This window comes from Trachypithecus francoisi, unplaced genomic scaffold, assembly GCF_009764315.1.
Source record: "Trachypithecus francoisi isolate TF-2019V2 unplaced genomic scaffold, Tfra_2.0 Contig00090, whole genome shotgun sequence".
NCBI lineage: Eukaryota > Metazoa > Chordata > Mammalia > Primates > Cercopithecidae > Trachypithecus > Trachypithecus francoisi.
The window spans coordinates 543,508-561,470 of record NW_022680471.1 but is presented as its reverse complement, the minus strand read 5'-3'; the positions used below and the strand labels follow the sequence as shown (position 1 = coordinate 561,470).

The 17,963-nt window shown below is 53.7% G+C and overlaps 1 protein-coding gene across 8 annotated transcripts in view; it reads right to left on the bottom strand.

Moving 5' to 3' along the window:
* Window positions 1-17,963, bottom strand: part of TRPM2 (transient receptor potential cation channel subfamily M member 2) — an 88,019-nt gene that overhangs the window by 14,625 nt on the left and 55,431 nt on the right. For 5 of the 8 annotated variants that reach the window (XR_004441613.1, XM_033230219.1, XM_033230310.1 and 2 more), the window contains 7 exons: window positions 15,071-15,254; window positions 11,970-12,151; window positions 11,539-11,671; window positions 3,256-3,343; window positions 2,082-2,169; window positions 1,190-1,347; window positions 209-285 (listed from right to left, as the gene is read on the bottom strand). Coding sequence is in view for 7 of the 8 variants with exons in the window: in XM_033230219.1 (XP_033086110.1) it covers window positions 209-285; window positions 1,190-1,347; window positions 2,082-2,169; window positions 3,256-3,343; window positions 11,539-11,671; window positions 11,970-12,151; window positions 15,071-15,254 (910 nt within the window). In the remaining variant the exon portion in view is untranslated. Of the gene's footprint in view, window positions 1-208; window positions 286-1,189; window positions 1,348-2,081; window positions 2,170-3,255; window positions 3,344-4,131; window positions 4,282-11,538; window positions 11,672-11,969; window positions 12,152-15,070; window positions 15,255-17,963 lie in introns of all 8 variants that reach the window. The other 3 variants (XM_033230797.1, XM_033230402.1, XM_033230497.1) reach the window with 3 other exon arrangements.

Sequence of the window (17,963 nt, the reverse complement as noted above, 5' to 3'; positions counted from 1 at the left end):
AGGGTTCACCCCCCCTCAAAGGGCCCAGCCAAGTGGCTGCAGGCTGAGTGCACATGACAGTAGGAGCTGGACCCCTTCAGGCCCCCATGGGCCCCTCCTGCTCACCAGGGCCTCCCCGGGCTGGGCCCTGACTGGGATACTCGAGGGAGCCCCTGGGAGGTCCTGGGTTTGGGGCCGGCTGGGAGCATGGACAGCAGCTGACACTCACTCGCCCACAGGGTCCGTGACGGCCGTGTCCTTCCTCTCCGCTGTGTAAAAGGGCGGGTCATAGATCAGGAACTCCGTCTGTTGCAAAACACGGAGTTTTCCCTTAGATTTTTACCCCCACTGCAAAGCTGGGCCCAGGCACCAGGGTAAAAGGGCTGCTCAGCTGGGTCTGAACCCAACCCCAACATCCTAACATGCAGGGCAGAAGCTCCAAGCCGGGCAGAGCCAGGGCCAGGCAGAGCCAGGGGCCGGGCAGAGGTGGGGGCTGGGCAGAGCCGGGGGCTGGGCAAAAGTTCCAAGCCCGGCAGAGCCGGGGGCTGGGCAAAAGTTCCAAGCCGGGCAGAGCCGGGGGCTGGGCTCAGGGACCCCCACCCTGGGGCCAGCTGAAGGGCAGGCAGCCATGACTGGAGGCCTTGGGGGTCTTCCTAGAGTGAGGCAGGGGTCTAAGCTGGACCCTGGAGGCAAGGAGGATTCTGTGTGGTGGACAGAGGCAGTGAAAGCAGTAGCCTGGAATGTTCTGGATGGGCCAGAGAGAAGCCCTGCACCAGGAGGGCGGGGGTCTCCGCAGGGCCATTAACCATCTCTCTGTCTCTGTCTCTCTTCCATGCCTGGCATCTGGAAAGGGGCCAGAGCCATTCACAGGGATGGGTGGGGTCTAGGACCAGGGCATGACCTGAGGGAATGGGGCCAGTGAGGCTGAGCCCCAGGATGGTCATGAGAGGAGCCTGAGCCTCGAGCTCTGTGGGGGTCAGTGTGCCCCCCGAGGCCCCTCCACCACCTCGGGCTGGGGGGGCCCCTGTGATTTGACTCCTCTGTGCCTCAGTTTCCTCAAATGTCAAACAGGGGCTGCCAGACATACAGATCCCCCTGTGGCTGCAGTGGCCGGGAGCCAGGATTAACACCAGATGGATGGGGACAGGGCTGCCCTCGCCTCCCCAGGGGCCCGGCCACTCTGCCTGGTTGGGCTCAGGCAGGCGCTCACCTCCCAGGGCACCTTCTCGTTGGGCACGGGGAAGCGCGTGATGGGGCAGTTGGGATAGAGGAGGTGCCGGGCATTCACGTGGTAGCTGTCGCCTGGCTCTTCCATCTTCTTCCCACCTCCTAGCTCAGTATCTGGCTCCTCCATGGCCTTCTGGGAGGCTGGAGACAGTCAGGAAACCGTGATGTAAGGCAGAGCCCAGGCTCAGGTGCCCACCCGCAGGACAGGGACTTCCTCTGTGGTCCTTCTGCCAAAACATCTGGGCTCCACCACCTCCCCAAGCCCAAATGGCCATGCAGGTTGAACACCAGCTCTGAAGTGAGCAGGGCCCCCAGGGAGGATGGCCGTCAGAGGTCAGGGCAATGTCCCTGCCGGCACCTGCCCCTTTGTGCAGCGGCAATCAGGGACCTCAGTAATGAGCTAAACTCACAGTGCAGTTACTGAGAGAAATGTGCTCCTTGGGGACCAGCGAAACTCAGTGGCCCAAGGAAGGCTACTTATGTCCATTTCATAGCCACCTGCAAATTCTGGCAAACAGACTTTGCTTCTCGTCGCTCAGCCCACCTGACCAGGTTCAGACACAGTCTGCAGCTGCCTGGCTCGCACCCCTGACTCTGCAGCAGGGTATGTGGGGAGCTCAGGGCACAGCAGGCCAGGCTTCCCCATGCACATCCAGGAACCTGGTCAGGTCAGAGATCCGGCAGGGCCTCGGCACCGGCATTGGTGGGTGGGCTGAGTTCCTGAGGGCACTGGCCCTGCCAGGCCTGGGAACAGGCTCCAGCCAGTGCCTTCCTCCTGGCCAGAGCCCCGCCAGCTGCCTCTCCTCCCAACTGACCCCAGACCCAAAAGAACATAGGCAGGTGAAGACCAGCTGCTGGCCTGGCCACCCACTCACCCAGAGTGGGGACGTCCACCTCCGAGCCGAAGCCGCCGGCCCTCAGTGTCTTCACAATCCAGTGCAGGGCTCGGGCCGTCTGGGCCACCTGGAAGGTGCGGTCCAAGACACATTGAGCACCTACCACCCACATGTATGGTACACATCCTACTGCCCACCGAGACCTCACTCCCCCAGCCAGGAGCCCCACCCCTGTCACCCAGCCCCTGCACACTTTGAAAGTGAGACACCGCCTCCTCCCCAGGCAGCCACCAAGCCAGCCAGGATGCTGCCCCGGGCCCACCCAGCTTCCCTCGGGGGCTGCCAAGTCACACATCTGATGATGCAGCCTGCCCAAGAGATACAACAGTGGGACTGTCACTGGACTGGACAAGTCAGAGGATGCAGCCAGCATGAAGCTGCAGCCAGGCAATTCTCCACCACAGGGAGAGGTCACAGGCCGCCAAAGCCAGAGGTTTCCAGGGTCCCTGCACCTCCCAGGACGAGCCTCCCCAGAGGCTGATGCAGCCCCCACAGGGGACAGCAGGACGTATCTCACCCATGTGGCTCAGAGCTGGGCACCCTGTCAGGGGTCCCAGCAAGGCCTAGACTGGGGAAGAGGGTGGCCTGGGCAGACCTCTGGGTACAGCAGACAGGACTGGTGGATGGTGGATGCCCCAGGAGCACAGGGCCCAGCCCTGCGCCACAGAGCGGCTGGGAGCAGCAGCACTGGGTGGCTGAGCCATCCACAGGGCTCAGCCCTGACCACAGAGGCTGCCGTGGCCTCAGGGGCTGTCGCTGGAAAGCACGGCCCGGCCTAGCTGGTGGACGTTGATGGGATGGGCGGGCAGACCCTCACAGGCCATCTCTAAGTCCTCCCCACCTCGGTCTCATGGCCTCTCCAGGGCTCAGAGGCCGGGAAGGACCAACACTGTTTCCTGGGAGCAGCCAGGAGCACAGCCCAGCCACAGAGGCCTCAGTGCACACAGGAGCAGCTCAGTCACAGAAACGCTCAGGCAGGGTTTTCTGCAGGACACACAGGGCACCTCTTCCAGCTGGGAACGGCTGCCCTGACGTTCTGGCCTCCTCCTCACCATCGCTTCTCAGAGCCCTACTCGGTGCCACCACATGGCAGAGCCGCCCACCAGGCCCAACAGCGCCACCTCCTGAACAGAGGCCTGGACCTCGGACCCACCTGCTCCTCCAGGGAGGCCAACCTCTGCTCCATGGAGCCCGACCTCTTCAGTGGGTCCAGGTCCAGCAGGTCCACCATGGCGTCAACCCTGAAAGAGGAGGCAGCCGAGCTGGATGCACACCAGGCCTTGGGGCCCCGGGAACGCCACACCGCACTGCAGACGGCCCTGCATCAGTCTTTGCTTCCTCTTAACATGAAACTATTTCTAACATGCATTTCTCCCATAGAACCAAACGGCCCAGGGCCCCAAAGGGAAAGACGTCCCAGCAGACGGACAGCCGAGGCTCACACGGCAAGCTCTGGCAGCCTGTCCGTCCCAGGAGAGGGGGCAGGTGAGCGAACTGAGGGCGGGCCAGGTGACAGGTCACAAACAATGAAACTTCCTCTGGGCACAGCAGAGGTTGATTTTGTTGTGGGGGTGATGTGGAGAGGCACTGCTGTTCTGGGGATGTTTAGTTTCTGTCGTATTTTGTGGGGATGTGGTGTGGTGCTGTTGCTGGGGAGTTTGGTTTCTGTCTTATTTTGTGGGGTGTGGAGTGGCACTATTATTCTGGAAATATTTGGTTTCTATCTTATTTTGCTTCATCCAGCCTTGGCCTGCTGTGTTTATGGTTAAAATAACTCTGTGGCCAAACACGAGTCTCCAGCTCTCATACGCTCTCCCCTGGGCTCCCTCACTTCCTTGCGCCCACTGCAAGTGATATTCTTATAATACATTGAGCAACTATTTTAGTAACACAGAAATTTTCTGAGGATATGTCCCACTTTAAACAGTTATCTAGGGAAAGGGAAGAAAATGATTTCACGCCGGGCCTGGGAGTCTCCTTTCACCCACACTGCATTTTGCTTAATCCCACAAAAGCCGCTTAACTGCACCTGCCGTGTTTTCCCAGACAGCCTTGCAAACATGCGAGGGTGGTTACTGGAGCCTTCTCGGACCCGCGTGATTCCACCACCATGAGATGCAGAAACTGTCCAGATTTGCAGACAGAGCTTGTCCTTGACCCCCAAAGCTCCAGCCCCGCTCTGTGGGCGAGGAGCTTTGGTGAACTCAGCTCACCTCAGTGCTGCAAGGTTATGGCACCCCACGCTCATTCGCCTCCCGGGTCCCTGGCTTCCTCACTGGACCCACGAAGGGTCAGTGACCAGGTTAGGGCCCTTGGTGAGGGCCGAGGAGCTCTTTCCTCACTTTCCCTGGAGCCCGTGTTCTGCAAGATCGGGTCGACTGAAGCACATCAGCTTCTGTCCCAGGCCCCTCTGCGGATGAGCCAGAGCTGCTGACCAATGGGAGTGACAGGTGAGCACACCAGCCAGCGGCCCAGCGAAATACCTTCTGCAGGCTCATCTTGGGAAAACTGCCACTGACACACAAATACGCATCAGTCAGGGTCTTGCCCTATCACCCAGGCAGCCTCGAACCCCTGGCCTCAGCCTCCTGAGCAGCTGGGACTCTGTGACCCCAAGTACACCACCACATCCAGCTACTTTTTTTTTTTTTTTTTTTTGTAGAGATGGCATCTCACTACGTTGCGCAGGCTGATCTCAAGAAATTTCTTTTGGCCACAAGAAATCCTCCCACCATGGCCTCCTGAGTAGCTGGGATCACAGGCATGAGCCACCATGCCTGGCTAATTGTTATTTTTATTTTTTGTAGAGACAGGGGGTCTCACTATGTTGCCTAGGTTGGTCTTGAACTCCTGGGCTCAAGCAATCCTCCCACCTCAGCCTCCCAAAGTGCTGGGATTACAAGCGTGAGCGACTGCGCCTGGCCTGAAAATTTATATTTTAGTTAAGTTTTTTCAACCTCAGAAAATAACTGGAGGCGCCCAACTTCCACTGAGCACCCAGGCTGGGAATAGGCAGCAGACCGACTCTGAGCTTTAAGACATCTGGGATAGGGCAGGAGCTGAGCAGCGTTTGGGACTAAATTGTTTTTTGAGGTAGAGTCTTGCTCTGTTGCCCAGGCTGGAGTGCAGCAGCACGATCCCAGCTCACTGCAACCTCTGCCTCCTGCGTTCAAGCCATTCTCCTGCCTCAGCCTCCCAAGTAGCTGGGATTACAAGCACACGCCACCACATCTGGCTAATTTTTGTATTTTTAGTAGAGATGGGGGTTTTACCATGTTAACCAGGATGGTCTTGATCTCCTGACCTCACGATCCACCCACTTGGGCCTCCCAAAGTGCTAGGATTACAGGCGTGAGCCACCACACCCAGCCTGGGACTGATTCATTTGGGGCCCAACCCACTCCCTTAAGGCAGGAGGCTGCAAAATTGCTGGGGCCTGCATTCCAGGCCACACCGCTGGCCAGTGGTGGATGCTGAGCCACCTCTCTCACTTTCCTGGGCCTCCACTTCCTTGTGGGTAAAAGTGGAAGGAAAAATACCTCCCTCTGCAAAAGGGTTGAGAGAGAAGATGCAGGTGAAGGGCGTGGTCCTCAGTGAGCCCTTAACACATGCCAGCCATTGTATTCCAGCCCTGACTATGTTGGTCGTCAGCAGAGCTGTGGCCTTTCAGCTTCATCCTGACATGCAGAGGCCGCCTTTCAGAAACTCTCCCAAGCACCTTTCCCCAGCATCTGGGCCCTGGGCATGGCCACTGCTCAAAGTCAGATGTCCCAGATGAGGCCATCCATCAAAGCTGTGCTTGTCCAGAGCAAGTAAGAGAAGGTTCTCAGGGCACTGCGTGGCCCCAGGTCTCTCCTCTATAAGTGGACCATCAGAGCCAAACGTCAGGCCGAGCAGGCCTGGAGACCAGAGACCCCAGCCTCCTGCAACCCTGCCAGGCCAGGAACTAGCAGCAGTTCCAGAACTGCATAGGATTTGCTAAGTGCCTTCTAGGCACTGGGCCTGCTCTACATCCCACGATCCTATGGGGAACGTGTGGGACTCTGTTCCTACTCTTACATGGAGCCTGGCTGGTAGACATGACCCAACCCACAAACCTACCAGCCAACCAACCAACATCCAGATTCCAGAAAGACAGGGTATGGGGACAGGGTGGGTGGAGGGCAGGAAAGGCCCTCCAATGAAGTGAGGCCTGAAGAGAGAGAGACAGCAAGTCCTAACTCTCTCTGGGAGAAGACTGTTCTAGGCAAAGAGCATGCCAAGGGCTCAACTGGAAGTCATCGTGCCCAGACTCAAGCAAACAGGGCACCATTCACTCCGAATGGGAGCTAGAAGGGGCTTTGACATCAGCTAGTTCATTAAGGTCCTCACATTGTCACCATCATCATTACCATTGCCATCATAATCACCATCAACATTACTATCATCACATCCACCATCATCACCACCACCACCAGCACCACCACTACCATCATTACCACCACCACTACCATCACTGCCACCACCATTACCACCATCAGAAGCACCATCATCACTACCATCAATACCACCATCACCACTGCTACCATCACCACTACTACCATCACCACCATTTCCATTACAACCATCAAAATCACCATTGTCATATCACCATCACTACCACCATCACCATCACCACCACCATCATCACTAACATCACCACCACCACCACCATTACCAGCACAACCACTACCATCACTACCATCACCATCACCACCATCACCACTACCATCAACACCATCACCACTACCACCACCACCAGCACAACCAATACCAATACCATCACCATCACCACCATCACCATGACCATCACCATGACCATCACTACCACCACCACGATCACCATCACCACCATTACCATCACAACCATCATAATCACCATCACACCACCACCACCATCACCATCATCACCACCACCACCATCACCACCATCACCACCACCACCACCACCATCACCATCACCACCATTACCATCATGACCATCACAATCACCATCATCACCACCACCATCACCACCACCACCAGCACCACCACTACCATCATTACCACCACCACTACCATCACTGCCACCACCATTACCACCATCAGAAGCACCATCATCACTACCATCAATACCACCATCACCACTGCTACCATCACCACTACTACCATCACCACCATTTCCATTACAACCATCAAAATCACCATTGTCATATCACCATCACTACCACCATCACCATCACCACCACCATCATCACTAACATCACCACCACCACCACCATTACCAGCACAACCACTACCATCACTACCATCACCATCACCACCATCACCACTACCATCAACACCATCACCACTACCACCACCACCAGCACAACCAATACCAATACCATCACCATCACCACCATCACCATGACCATCACCATGACCATCACTACCACCACCACGATCACCATCACCACCATTACCATCACAACCATCATAATCACCATCACCACCACCACCACCATCACCATCATCACCACTACCACCATCACCATTACCCACCACCATCACCATCATCATCACCATTACCATCATGACCATCACAATCACCATCATCACCACCACCATCACCACCACCACCACTACCATCACCATCATCACCATTACCACTACCATCACTACTACCTGCACACCCACTACCATCACCATCACCACCATCACCTTCACCACCACTACTATCACTACCTAAACTACACACTCCCTAAACTACACACAGCCATCACTACTACCACCACCATCACTACTACCAGCACAACCACTACCATCACCATCACCACCATCACCTTCACCACCACTATATTACCATCATCACCAATACCGTCATCACCATCTTCACCATCACCACTACTGATATAATTTGGCTGCGTCCCCACCCAAATCTCACCTTGAATTGTAACTCTCATAATTCCCATGTGTCATGGGAGGGACCCAGTGGGAGGTAACTGAACCTTGGGGGTGGGTCTTTCTTGTGCTGTTCTCGTGGTAGTGAATACATCTCATGAGATCTGATGGTTTTAAAAAGAGGAGTTCTCCTGTACAAGTTCTCTCTCTGCCTGCCGCCATCCACGTAAGATGTGACTTGCTCCTCCTTGCCCTCTGCCATGATTGTGAGACCTCCCCAGCCATGTGGAACTGTGAATCCATTAAACCTCTTTTTCTTCCCAGTCTCAGGTATGTTTTTATCAGCAGTGTGAAAATGGATTAATACAGTAAATTGGTACCAGTAGAGTGGAGTGCTGCTGAAAAGATACCTGAAAATGTGGAAGCAACTTTGGAACTAGGTAACAGGCAGAGGTTGGAACAGTTTGGAGGGCTCAGAAAACAGGAACATGTGGGAAAGTTTGGAACTTCCTAGAGACTTATTGAATGGCTTTGGCCAAAAAGCTGATTTTAACATGAACAATAAGGTCCAGGCTGAGGTGGCCTCAGATGGAGATGAGGAACTTGTTGGGAACTGGAGCAGAGGTGACTCTTGCTATGTTTTAGCAAAGAGACTGGTGGCATTTTGCCTCCACCTTAGAGATCTGTGGAAGTTTGAACTTGAGAGAGAGATGATTTAGGGTATCTGGCAGAATAAATTTCTAAGTGGCAAAGTATTCAAGAGGTGACTTGGGTGCTATTAAAGGCATTCAGTTTTATAAGGGAAGCAGAACATAAAAGTTTGTAAAATTTGCAGCCTGACAACGGGATAGAAAATCCCATTTTCTGAGGAGAAATTCAAGCCAGCTGCAGAAATTTGCACAAATAGCAAGAAGCCAAATGTTAATCCCCAAGACAATGGGGGAAATGTCTCCAGGGCATGTCAGAGGTCTTCACAGCAGCCCCTCCAATCACAGGCCCAGAGGCTTAGGGAAGACCCATGGGCCGGGCCCAGGGTCCCCATGCTGTGTGTAGTTTAGGGACTTGTTGCCCTGCATCCCAGCCACTCCAGCTGTGACTAAAAGGGGCCAAGGTACAGCTTGGGCTGTTGCTTCAGAGGGTGCAAGCCCCAAGCCTTGGCAGCTTCCATGTGATATTGAGCCTGCAGGTACACAGAAGTCAAGAATTGAGGTTTGGGAACCTCCGCCTAGATTTCAGAGGATGTATGGAAATGCCTGGGTGTCCAGGCAGGAGTTTGCTACTGAGGCGGGGCCCTCATGAAGAACCTCTGCGAGGGCAGTGCAGAAGGGAAACGTGGGGTCAGAGCCCCCACACAGAGGCCCTACTGGGGCACTGCCTAGTGGAGCTGTGAGAAGAGGGCCACTGTCCTTCAGACCCCAGAATGGTAGCTCCACCGACAGCTTGCACCGTGCACCTGGAAAAGCCACAGGCACTCAATGCCAGCCCATGAAAGCAGCTTGGAGGGAGGCTGTGCCCTGCAAAGCCACAAAGGTGGAGCTGCTCAAAATGGGAGCCTAGCTCTTGCATCAGCGTGACTTCAATGTGACACGTGGAGTCAAAAGAGATCATTGTAGAGCTGTAAGATCTGACTGCCCCACTGGATTTTAGACTTGCAGGGGCCCTGAGCCCCTTTGTTTTGGCCAATTTTTCCCATTTGGAATGGACGTATTTACCTAATGCCTGTACCCCCACTGTATTTAGGAAGTAACTAGCTTGCTTTTGATTTTACCGGCTCATAGGTGGAAGGGACTTGCCTTGTCTCAGATGAGACTTTGGACTGTGGACTTTTGGGTTAATGCTGAAATGAGTTGAGGCTTTGGGGGACTGTTGGGAAGGTATGATTGGTTTTGAAATGTGAGGACATGAGATTTGGGAGGGGGCAGGAGCAGAATGATACGGTTGGGCTCTGTCCCCACCCAAATCTCGTCTTGAATTGTATCTCCCACAATTTCCATGTGTTGTGGGAAGGATCCATTAGGAGGTAATTGAATCATGGGGGCGGGTCTTTCTCATGCGGTTCTCATATACTGAGTAAGTCTCATGAGATCTAGTGGTTTTATAAAGAGGAGTTCCCCTGCGCAAGTTCTGTCTCTTTGCCTGCCACAATCCATGTAAGATGTGACTTGCTCCTCCTTGCCTTCTGCCATGATTGTGAGGCCTCCCCAGCCATGTGGAACTGAGTCCATTAAACCTCTTTTTCTTCCCAGTCTCAGGTATGTCTTTAACAGCATGAAAACAGACTAATACAACCACCACCATCAACACCACCATCACCAGCATCGTCCCTACCACCATCACCACTACCACCACCATCACCACCATCACAACTACTACCATCATCACCATCACCACCATCACCACCATCACAACTACTACCATCACCACCATCACCCCACCACCACCATCGCAGCCACCATCATTACCATTGCTACCACCACCACCACTACCACTACTCGTAAGTAAAAGTGACAATAAAAGCACCAGGCCACGTTAGCAGAGCCCTGGCTATGGTTCAAGCATATGTGCTCAATTCTTTACAGTCAGGACCCCACTGTATTCTGGAAATAACTCCAAGGTGTCGACAGGGACTATCGTGTCTCCATCTTACAGACAAGGCTAGGGAGGTATGGAAAGGCAGGAGTACATACCTATCTCTAAGGTGGAGGGCACTTGGCCTGGTCTGTCCAGAGCCCACAGTCTTGGCCATCCCCTGCCAGTTTCAGGATGCCCCTGCTTGTGACTATAGGAGCCTCCATACTGCCGTAACTAGGTGGCACTGTGGCCGTTTCCCCCTCCTCCTCTCATGCCATGGGGAGACGCACACTGAGAGCAGGACACTGGGAACAGCCCTTCCTGCTGCCCACTGCTGGGCCATTAGGCCCTGCTGACACTTAGCAGGGCCAAAGGGCTGGCAGTGGAGAGAAGGGAGCAGAAAGATTTTCCCCCAACACTGACCTCGCGCCCTGGAAAGAAGCAACGTGGGAGGAGCCGAGAGGGAGGATGGTGCTGAGCGTGGCTGACCTCAAGGGCTGGGCTGCTGAGGCCCTGCAGAAGCTACGTGGCTGACCTCAAGGGCTGGGCTGCCGAGGCCCTGCAGAAGCTACGTGGCTGACCTCAAGGGCTGGGCTGCAGAAGCTACAGTAAGGCTGTGCACCAACAAGCTCACAGAGCAAACCACCCCCAAACCAGCCTGGACCCCATGTGCACATCCCCCCAGGCCTCCAAGCCGGCTCCTGTGGGCCAACCTGCCCCTCCTCCAGCCGCCGAGGCTTCCCTCCCAGCCTCTGACCCTGCGCCCTGTGGGTCCCAGCCTTCCTAAGGACCCCAGAGGGCCCTGGGTCAGCTGCGGGCACAGGCCCAGATGCCTGCAGCATTGCAGGGGCCACGGGATACAGCGTTCCCTCGCCAGTGAGGCATTGCTGGGCCTCCCCACGTGGAACATGTACTCATGGTGCCTGTGGACCTGCAGGAGGTCCTCTAGAGGCTTCCCGCCCCCAGGCCCGTCCCAGCCCCGTACTTATTGCTGATGTCCTCAATCTTCTGCTCGGGCCTCTGCTTTTGCTGGAACTGCTGATTCTGCAGGTAGTTCTCCTTCAGGTAGATCTCCCAGGAGAGCAGGGCCGCCTCCTCGTTCTTCTCCAGTTTGTTCTCTGTCAGGGTGGAAGGACAGACCAGGGGATCTGGAATCCTCAGGACGGTGGGCCCTGAAGCCCTGACCCACCCGGGGGTCGGTCCTGAGTGGCAGGAAGAGCCCTCCGCACTCCTGCCCCAAGGGAGCCTCTGGGCTCGGTCCCCACCACTTGCTCAAGGCCAGCAGAAGGGGAGCGGCCTGAGTGGCCTGCAGGCCTGCCGAGCGTCCAGGGTTCTGGGCAGAGCTGCCACGCCATCTCCACCCCCTCTGCACCCGGGCGGCCAGGAGAGTCAGGAGAAGCACTGAGACTGACGTACTGAGCTGCTTGTGCCTCTTGGCCGGAGTCTTCAGGATCACCCTCTTGATGAAGAGCTGCAGGTGGCTGAGGAGGATGAAGGGGGGTGGTGCGGCGGGGCGGCTGTGGTACTCCTCAATCAGGTCATGACGCTGGAACTTCCAGATCTGGTCCGTGTGCTCCTGCACCTGCTGGAAGGTGTAGCTGTCAGAGAGGAGAGAGTGACATCTCGAGGTCAGGGTGTTTACCTGGAACAGACCCCTCTCACTGCCCGCGTGCCCACTCTGATGCCACAGAGAGCAGAGCCACACCGTGTGCCCACTCTGATACCACAAAGAGTAGAGCCACACCCGCATGCCCACCCTGATGCCACAGAGAGCAGAGCCATGCCTGCGTGCCCACTCTGATGCCACAGAGAGCAGAGCCACACCATGTGCCCACTCTGATACCAAAGAGAGTAGAGCCACACCTGCGTGCCCACTCTGATGCCACAGAGAGCAGGCCAGCTCCAGGCACAGAACTCAGCCCACAGACCTCACAATTCCAGACTTCCTGGGAACCAAGGCAAAAAAAAAGGAGAAGCACGCAGACTTTTGATTTTATAAGCCTCACTGGTAAATGACACAAAGTAGATGTTTATCAGGAGACAGACACTGTCTGGCATTGAACTCTAAGAGTTGATCTGCAGATTCTGACAAGCACCAGAGCCAGACCCCCCAGAGGTGCATGTGGAAGGGGCAGGGCTGCAGGGGCCTCCTGGGTGTGTCTCAGGGTAACAGAGCCCTGTGCAACGGGAGCCAGCAGTGTGGGTGCCATACTTGCTGCAGGGACGGTGTCCTGCCACCAGCCCCTTGGCCTCGAGATGACAGTCCTGGCCCATGCTCAGGTTCTCTCAATGTTCAGAACCCATGTGAAAGCAAAAGGTGGCAACCTCAGCAGCTTAGCCAATGAAACAAGAAGAGAAACGGTTGGTTCCTAACAAAACCAGGAACAAAAGGATTTTCAGAGTCCTGGATAGCACAGGGCCTGTCTGCAGAGGTTGGGAAGGGCTCTGAGGGCCTGGGAGGCTTTCTGAATTATGGGGGCAGCATAGGGAGACTGGGCTTTCTGTGGGCCATGACGGTTCCGCATCCATGCTGGGCTCCTCAGCTCCACTGTCAGGGCCAGGAATTGGCCACCAAACCCCCAAAGCCAACCCAGGGGCCCACCAGGACCCCAAACACCTGTGCTTTCATTCTGCGTGGCCTCCTGGTTCCCTGGAGTTCTTTTTATGCTGCCTCTGGTGTGAGGTCCTCAGCATTTAATTTGTTCTAAGTTCAAAACCTGCAAGAGCAAACTGGAACCCCCAAAGCCTGGGGCCCACAGCTGCTGATCAGAGACGCAACCCCAGAGGACCACGTCCACCAGGGGCTGGATGGACAGCCACCTATTTTGTCCTTCTTGTTTCAAAAGCAACAGTAGCAAATAATATTCCAAAAGTTCTATGATAAGACTGCATGCTTCAAGACACTAAGGATTTAAAGAAAATGCTAGACATTTCCAAAGAGAAGAAACAGCCACTGCATGAGTCTCCTCATGCTGCTGTAGTGAACCGCCACTGCCTTGGCAGCTTAAAGCAATCAGACTCTTCTCTCAGTCCTGGAGGCCAGGAGCCTCACGGGGCTAAAACCAAGGTTCAGCAAGGCTGTGCTCCTCCTGTCCGTCAGGGGCCTCCATGCCTTGCCTTTTCTACCTTCCAGGGGCCACCAGCATTCCTGGGCCGGGGGTCTCACCTCCCCTCAATGCCCATTTCCATCGTCACGTTCCTGCTCTGCCTCTGTCTTCCACGGCCCCTCGTGATGATGTCGGGCCCATGCAGATAAGCCCGGATAATTTCCCATCTCAGGATCCTCCACTTAACCCCATCCTCCCAGTCCCTTTTGTCATATAAGGCCCCATAGCCACAGGGTTAGAGTGTGGACATCCCTGGGGCTGTTATTCAACCTGCCACAGATACCACAAACACCAGGCCCAGAGGAGGTGGACACGTGTGTGCAAACCCACAAAACCAGCCAAGCACACGAAGACGGGCAGATGAAGAAGCCCCTAATGGCGCGGGAGGGCGGACACGGAGCCGTCCACAGATGGATCAGAGCTCAGGGGAAGGCGCCACAGAGCCAGCGCCCTCGGAGGCACACGGTGGGGGCAGCAGGAACGGGTCTAGGGCTGGGGAACCGGCCCCAAAGAGCTAAAGAACCCAGCAACTAACAGAAATGCTCACACTTACAGATGGCAGACAGGAAAAGAAACCACCTGCTGGGATGCTGAGACTCGCTCGCAGGAGCTTTTAGAACTGGCTGAGGTCAGCTGGAATCAACGTGGCCAGCTGGAGTCTGCACGGCCCAATCTTGCTGACGCCACAGCCCGAGTTTCCACCCCGGGGTCCCGGTAACTCCGCCCAGATGTGCACACGAGACCCATGAGCAGACACAACTTTCCAGACCCCCCTTGTCTTCCACCAGCCACCTATTAATCCAAGAACCCACCCCCGAACCTTCCCCAATAGAAACACTGCATTAAAGCCAGCGCGGGGGGACAGACGTGAACTGCACCCCGTCTCCTTGTGGGTTGGCCTAGAAGAAAAGCTTTTCTTTTCTTAAAAACCTGGTGTCATAGCATTGGCTTCCTGCACATCAGGCAGTGAGCCCTTTTGCTCAGTCACAGGGAGACACAGGCAGAGCCCTCGGAGTGGTGAGGGGACAGCACTAAGCAGCAGCGGCCGCGGCACGCTCCCCAGGTAGGGCAGTGAGCTCATGAATAAGGCTGCTCCTGTGCAAAAGGAACGAGGCCGACACCAACATCCCTGCCCCGCGGGAGGACGCTGCCTCCACACCTGCGCCATGAGCGCAGGCCCATGTGGATCCATCCGCAGCACCGCGGGTCCCCAGCAGCCACAAGGACAGACCCACGCCAGCTCAACAGACGCAGCAGTGACCACGGAGAGTGGCTGTGCAGGCTCCACCAGGATATCAGTGAGGCGCCTCTGTGCACCAGCCATCCACCCTGTCCAGAAGACCCCGGAGACAGCTTGGCCACTGCAGCCGAGGAACGCCGCCCACCCGCCAGCCCCACCCAGGCGCTCACTTGAACATGGCGATGAGGAGGTTGAGCAGCAGGATGTTGGTGAAGAGCAGGTAGAGGCAGAGCAGGAGGACCGTCAGCCACTCGGGGAAGGCGGGCCTCTGCTGTGTCACGTCACTCTCGGGGCACTTGGGTTTGTAGGGGTCGGTGCCATTGGGGCTGCAGTGCTCCGGGTTGAAGTTCACGCCTGGCGTTGGGAATGGGGGTGGGTGAGCCAAGAAAACAACACAGAGTCAAGAGGATCCTGGCAGGAGGGGACCCTGGAGGCCTCCAGTCACTGCCAGGTCCCCCGCAGGCCTGATGCCGCTCATCTGGGTGACCTCAGCTGTCACCTCTGGGCCTGAAGTCCAGAAGGAGGCATCTGTCTCCAGCCAGATACAGGTCAGAGGCCCCGGAGGCAGAGCTGCACCTAGGCTGGCCCATGCCTCCACCCAGGGTACGCCACCCACCAGGGCACTGCCAGGGCCCCAGCCAGAGCCCCAGCCAGGGCCAGCACCAGGTCCCAAGCCTGGGGAGTTCAATTTGGTGGGAAATAATTTAAAAGGAAAGGCCAGGAGCAGTGGCTCATGCCTGTAATCCCAGCATTTTGGGAGGCCAAGGCAGGTGGATCACCTGAGGTCAGGAGTTTGAGACCAGCCTGGACAACATGGTGAAACCCTGTCTCTACTAAAAATACAAAAATTAGCCAGGCATGGTGGCACATGCCTTTAATCCCAGCTACTCAGGAGACTGAGGCAGGAGAATCACTTGAACCCGGGAGGGAGGTGGGGTTTGCAGTGAGCCAAGATCACGCCATTGCACTCCAACCTGGACAAGAGCAAAGCCCTGTCTCAAAAAAAAAAAAAAAAAGGAATTGAAAAGGAAAAAAAAATTAACTATCCCCAAGAGAAAGGAGAGAAGGGAGATGTGGAAAAGGGAAGACGCTGCTGAGACAATGCATGGACAAGTGAAACGGGTGATTGTGAAGCAAGATAGCATCCTGCGTGCATAGAAAGTAAGGGCTGTTTAATACATAACCAGCTTCTACCTTAAACAAATCTCTAAGGAAACACAGGAAGCTGTTAACAAAGGTTAACTCTGGGAGGTGAAATTATGAATAACATTCTTTCCTTATACTTATCTTGAATTTTAAAATTGTTCAACAATGAGCGATGCAGTCCTGGCTAATCAAACGTGTTTTGAATGTGTTACTAATTTTCTAAGATAGAAACTCACTCTGATGGCTATAAATTCCTATATTTAAAAACAAGAGCTAAAATCATTAACGTCACTTTCCACCGTAGCAAACTAGAAAAAGAACAGCAAACCACCCTTCACAATAGAAACACTCAAGAAGATAGGACTCAAAGAGAATATCTGTGATTGACAGGACATTTACAAAATCCCTGCAGCTAACATCATACCCAATGAGAAAGACTGGATGCTTTCCCCCGAGACAAGCCAAAAGCAAGCAGAAGAAAGGAAATAATGAAGATTAGAATATAAATGAGATCAAGAAAACAAAAACAATGAAGTCAACAAACCAAACTCAGTTCTTGAAAAAGAGCAACAAAAAATTACCACCTTGTAGCTAGACTGATCAAGGAAAAAAAAAAGAGACAAGGCTCAAATCGCTAAAATCAGAAATGAAAGAGAGGATAGTACTACTAACCTTACAAAGGAAATCCTAGAGAAAATTATATGCTAAGAAATTAGATAATCTAGAAGAATGGACAAATTCCTAGAAAGACACAAACTACCAAAGGTGACTGGAGAAGAAATAGAAAATATAAATAGACCTGTAACACATAAGAGATTGAATTAGTGAGGCAAAAACATCACGCAAAGAAAAGTCCACACTCAGAGGAGCTCACTGGTGAATTCTACCAAATGTTTACAGAAGAATTAAAACCACTCTTTTACAAACTCTTCCAAAATATAAGAGGAGGAACTACTTCCTAAGCCATTCTATGAGGCCAGTATTATCCTGATACCAAAACTAGGCAAACATATTATAAGAAAAGAAAACCACAGACCAATATCCTTCATGAATGTAGGTGCAAAAATCATCAAAAAAAAAAAACAGCTAGCAAAGTGAATCCAGCACCATATAAAAGAGATTATTCACCAAGACCAAGTGGGACGTGTCCCAGGAACACACAGTTGGTTTAACATTTGAAGATCAGTTGATGGAATGCACCATATTAATAGCGAAAGGAGCAAAAACCATCGGAACATTCGAGTAAGTGCAGGAGAAGCAGCTGACACAGTCTACCACTCCTTCACAATAAAAACACTCAAGAAACTAGGAATAGAAGGAACTTCTTCAGTCTGATAAAGCACATTTACAAAAGCCCCACAGCTGACATCACACTTAATGGTGAAAGACTTGTTCCCTAAGATCAGTGGACTCGTTGTCTGAAATCAGGAGCAAGGCAAGGATGTCCCCCATTGTCCCTTCTGTTCAACATTGCACTGGAGGTTGTAGCCAGGGCACTTAGGCAAGAAGAAGAAATAAAAGGCAACCCGTTTGGAAAGGAACAAGTAACACTGTCTCTTTTTGCAGATGACATGGTCTTGTATATGACAAATCCACTAAAAATCTATTAGAACTAATAAAGAAGTTTAGCAAGGTTTCAGGGTTCAAGATCAATCTACAAAACACAATGTGTTTCTATATACCAGTCACGAACAATTTGAAATGAAATCAATAGGACAATTCTATTTATAATAGTTTGGAAAAGAATATTTAGGAATACATTTAACAGAAGAAGCGTAAGACTTATTACTGAAAACTATAAAACATTATTGAGAGAAATTAAAGAAATAAGCAAAAACACATCCCATGTTCACAATCAAAATCACAGATGCCCTTTTTGGAGAAATTGATGAGCTGATTCAAAAATACTTGTGAAGG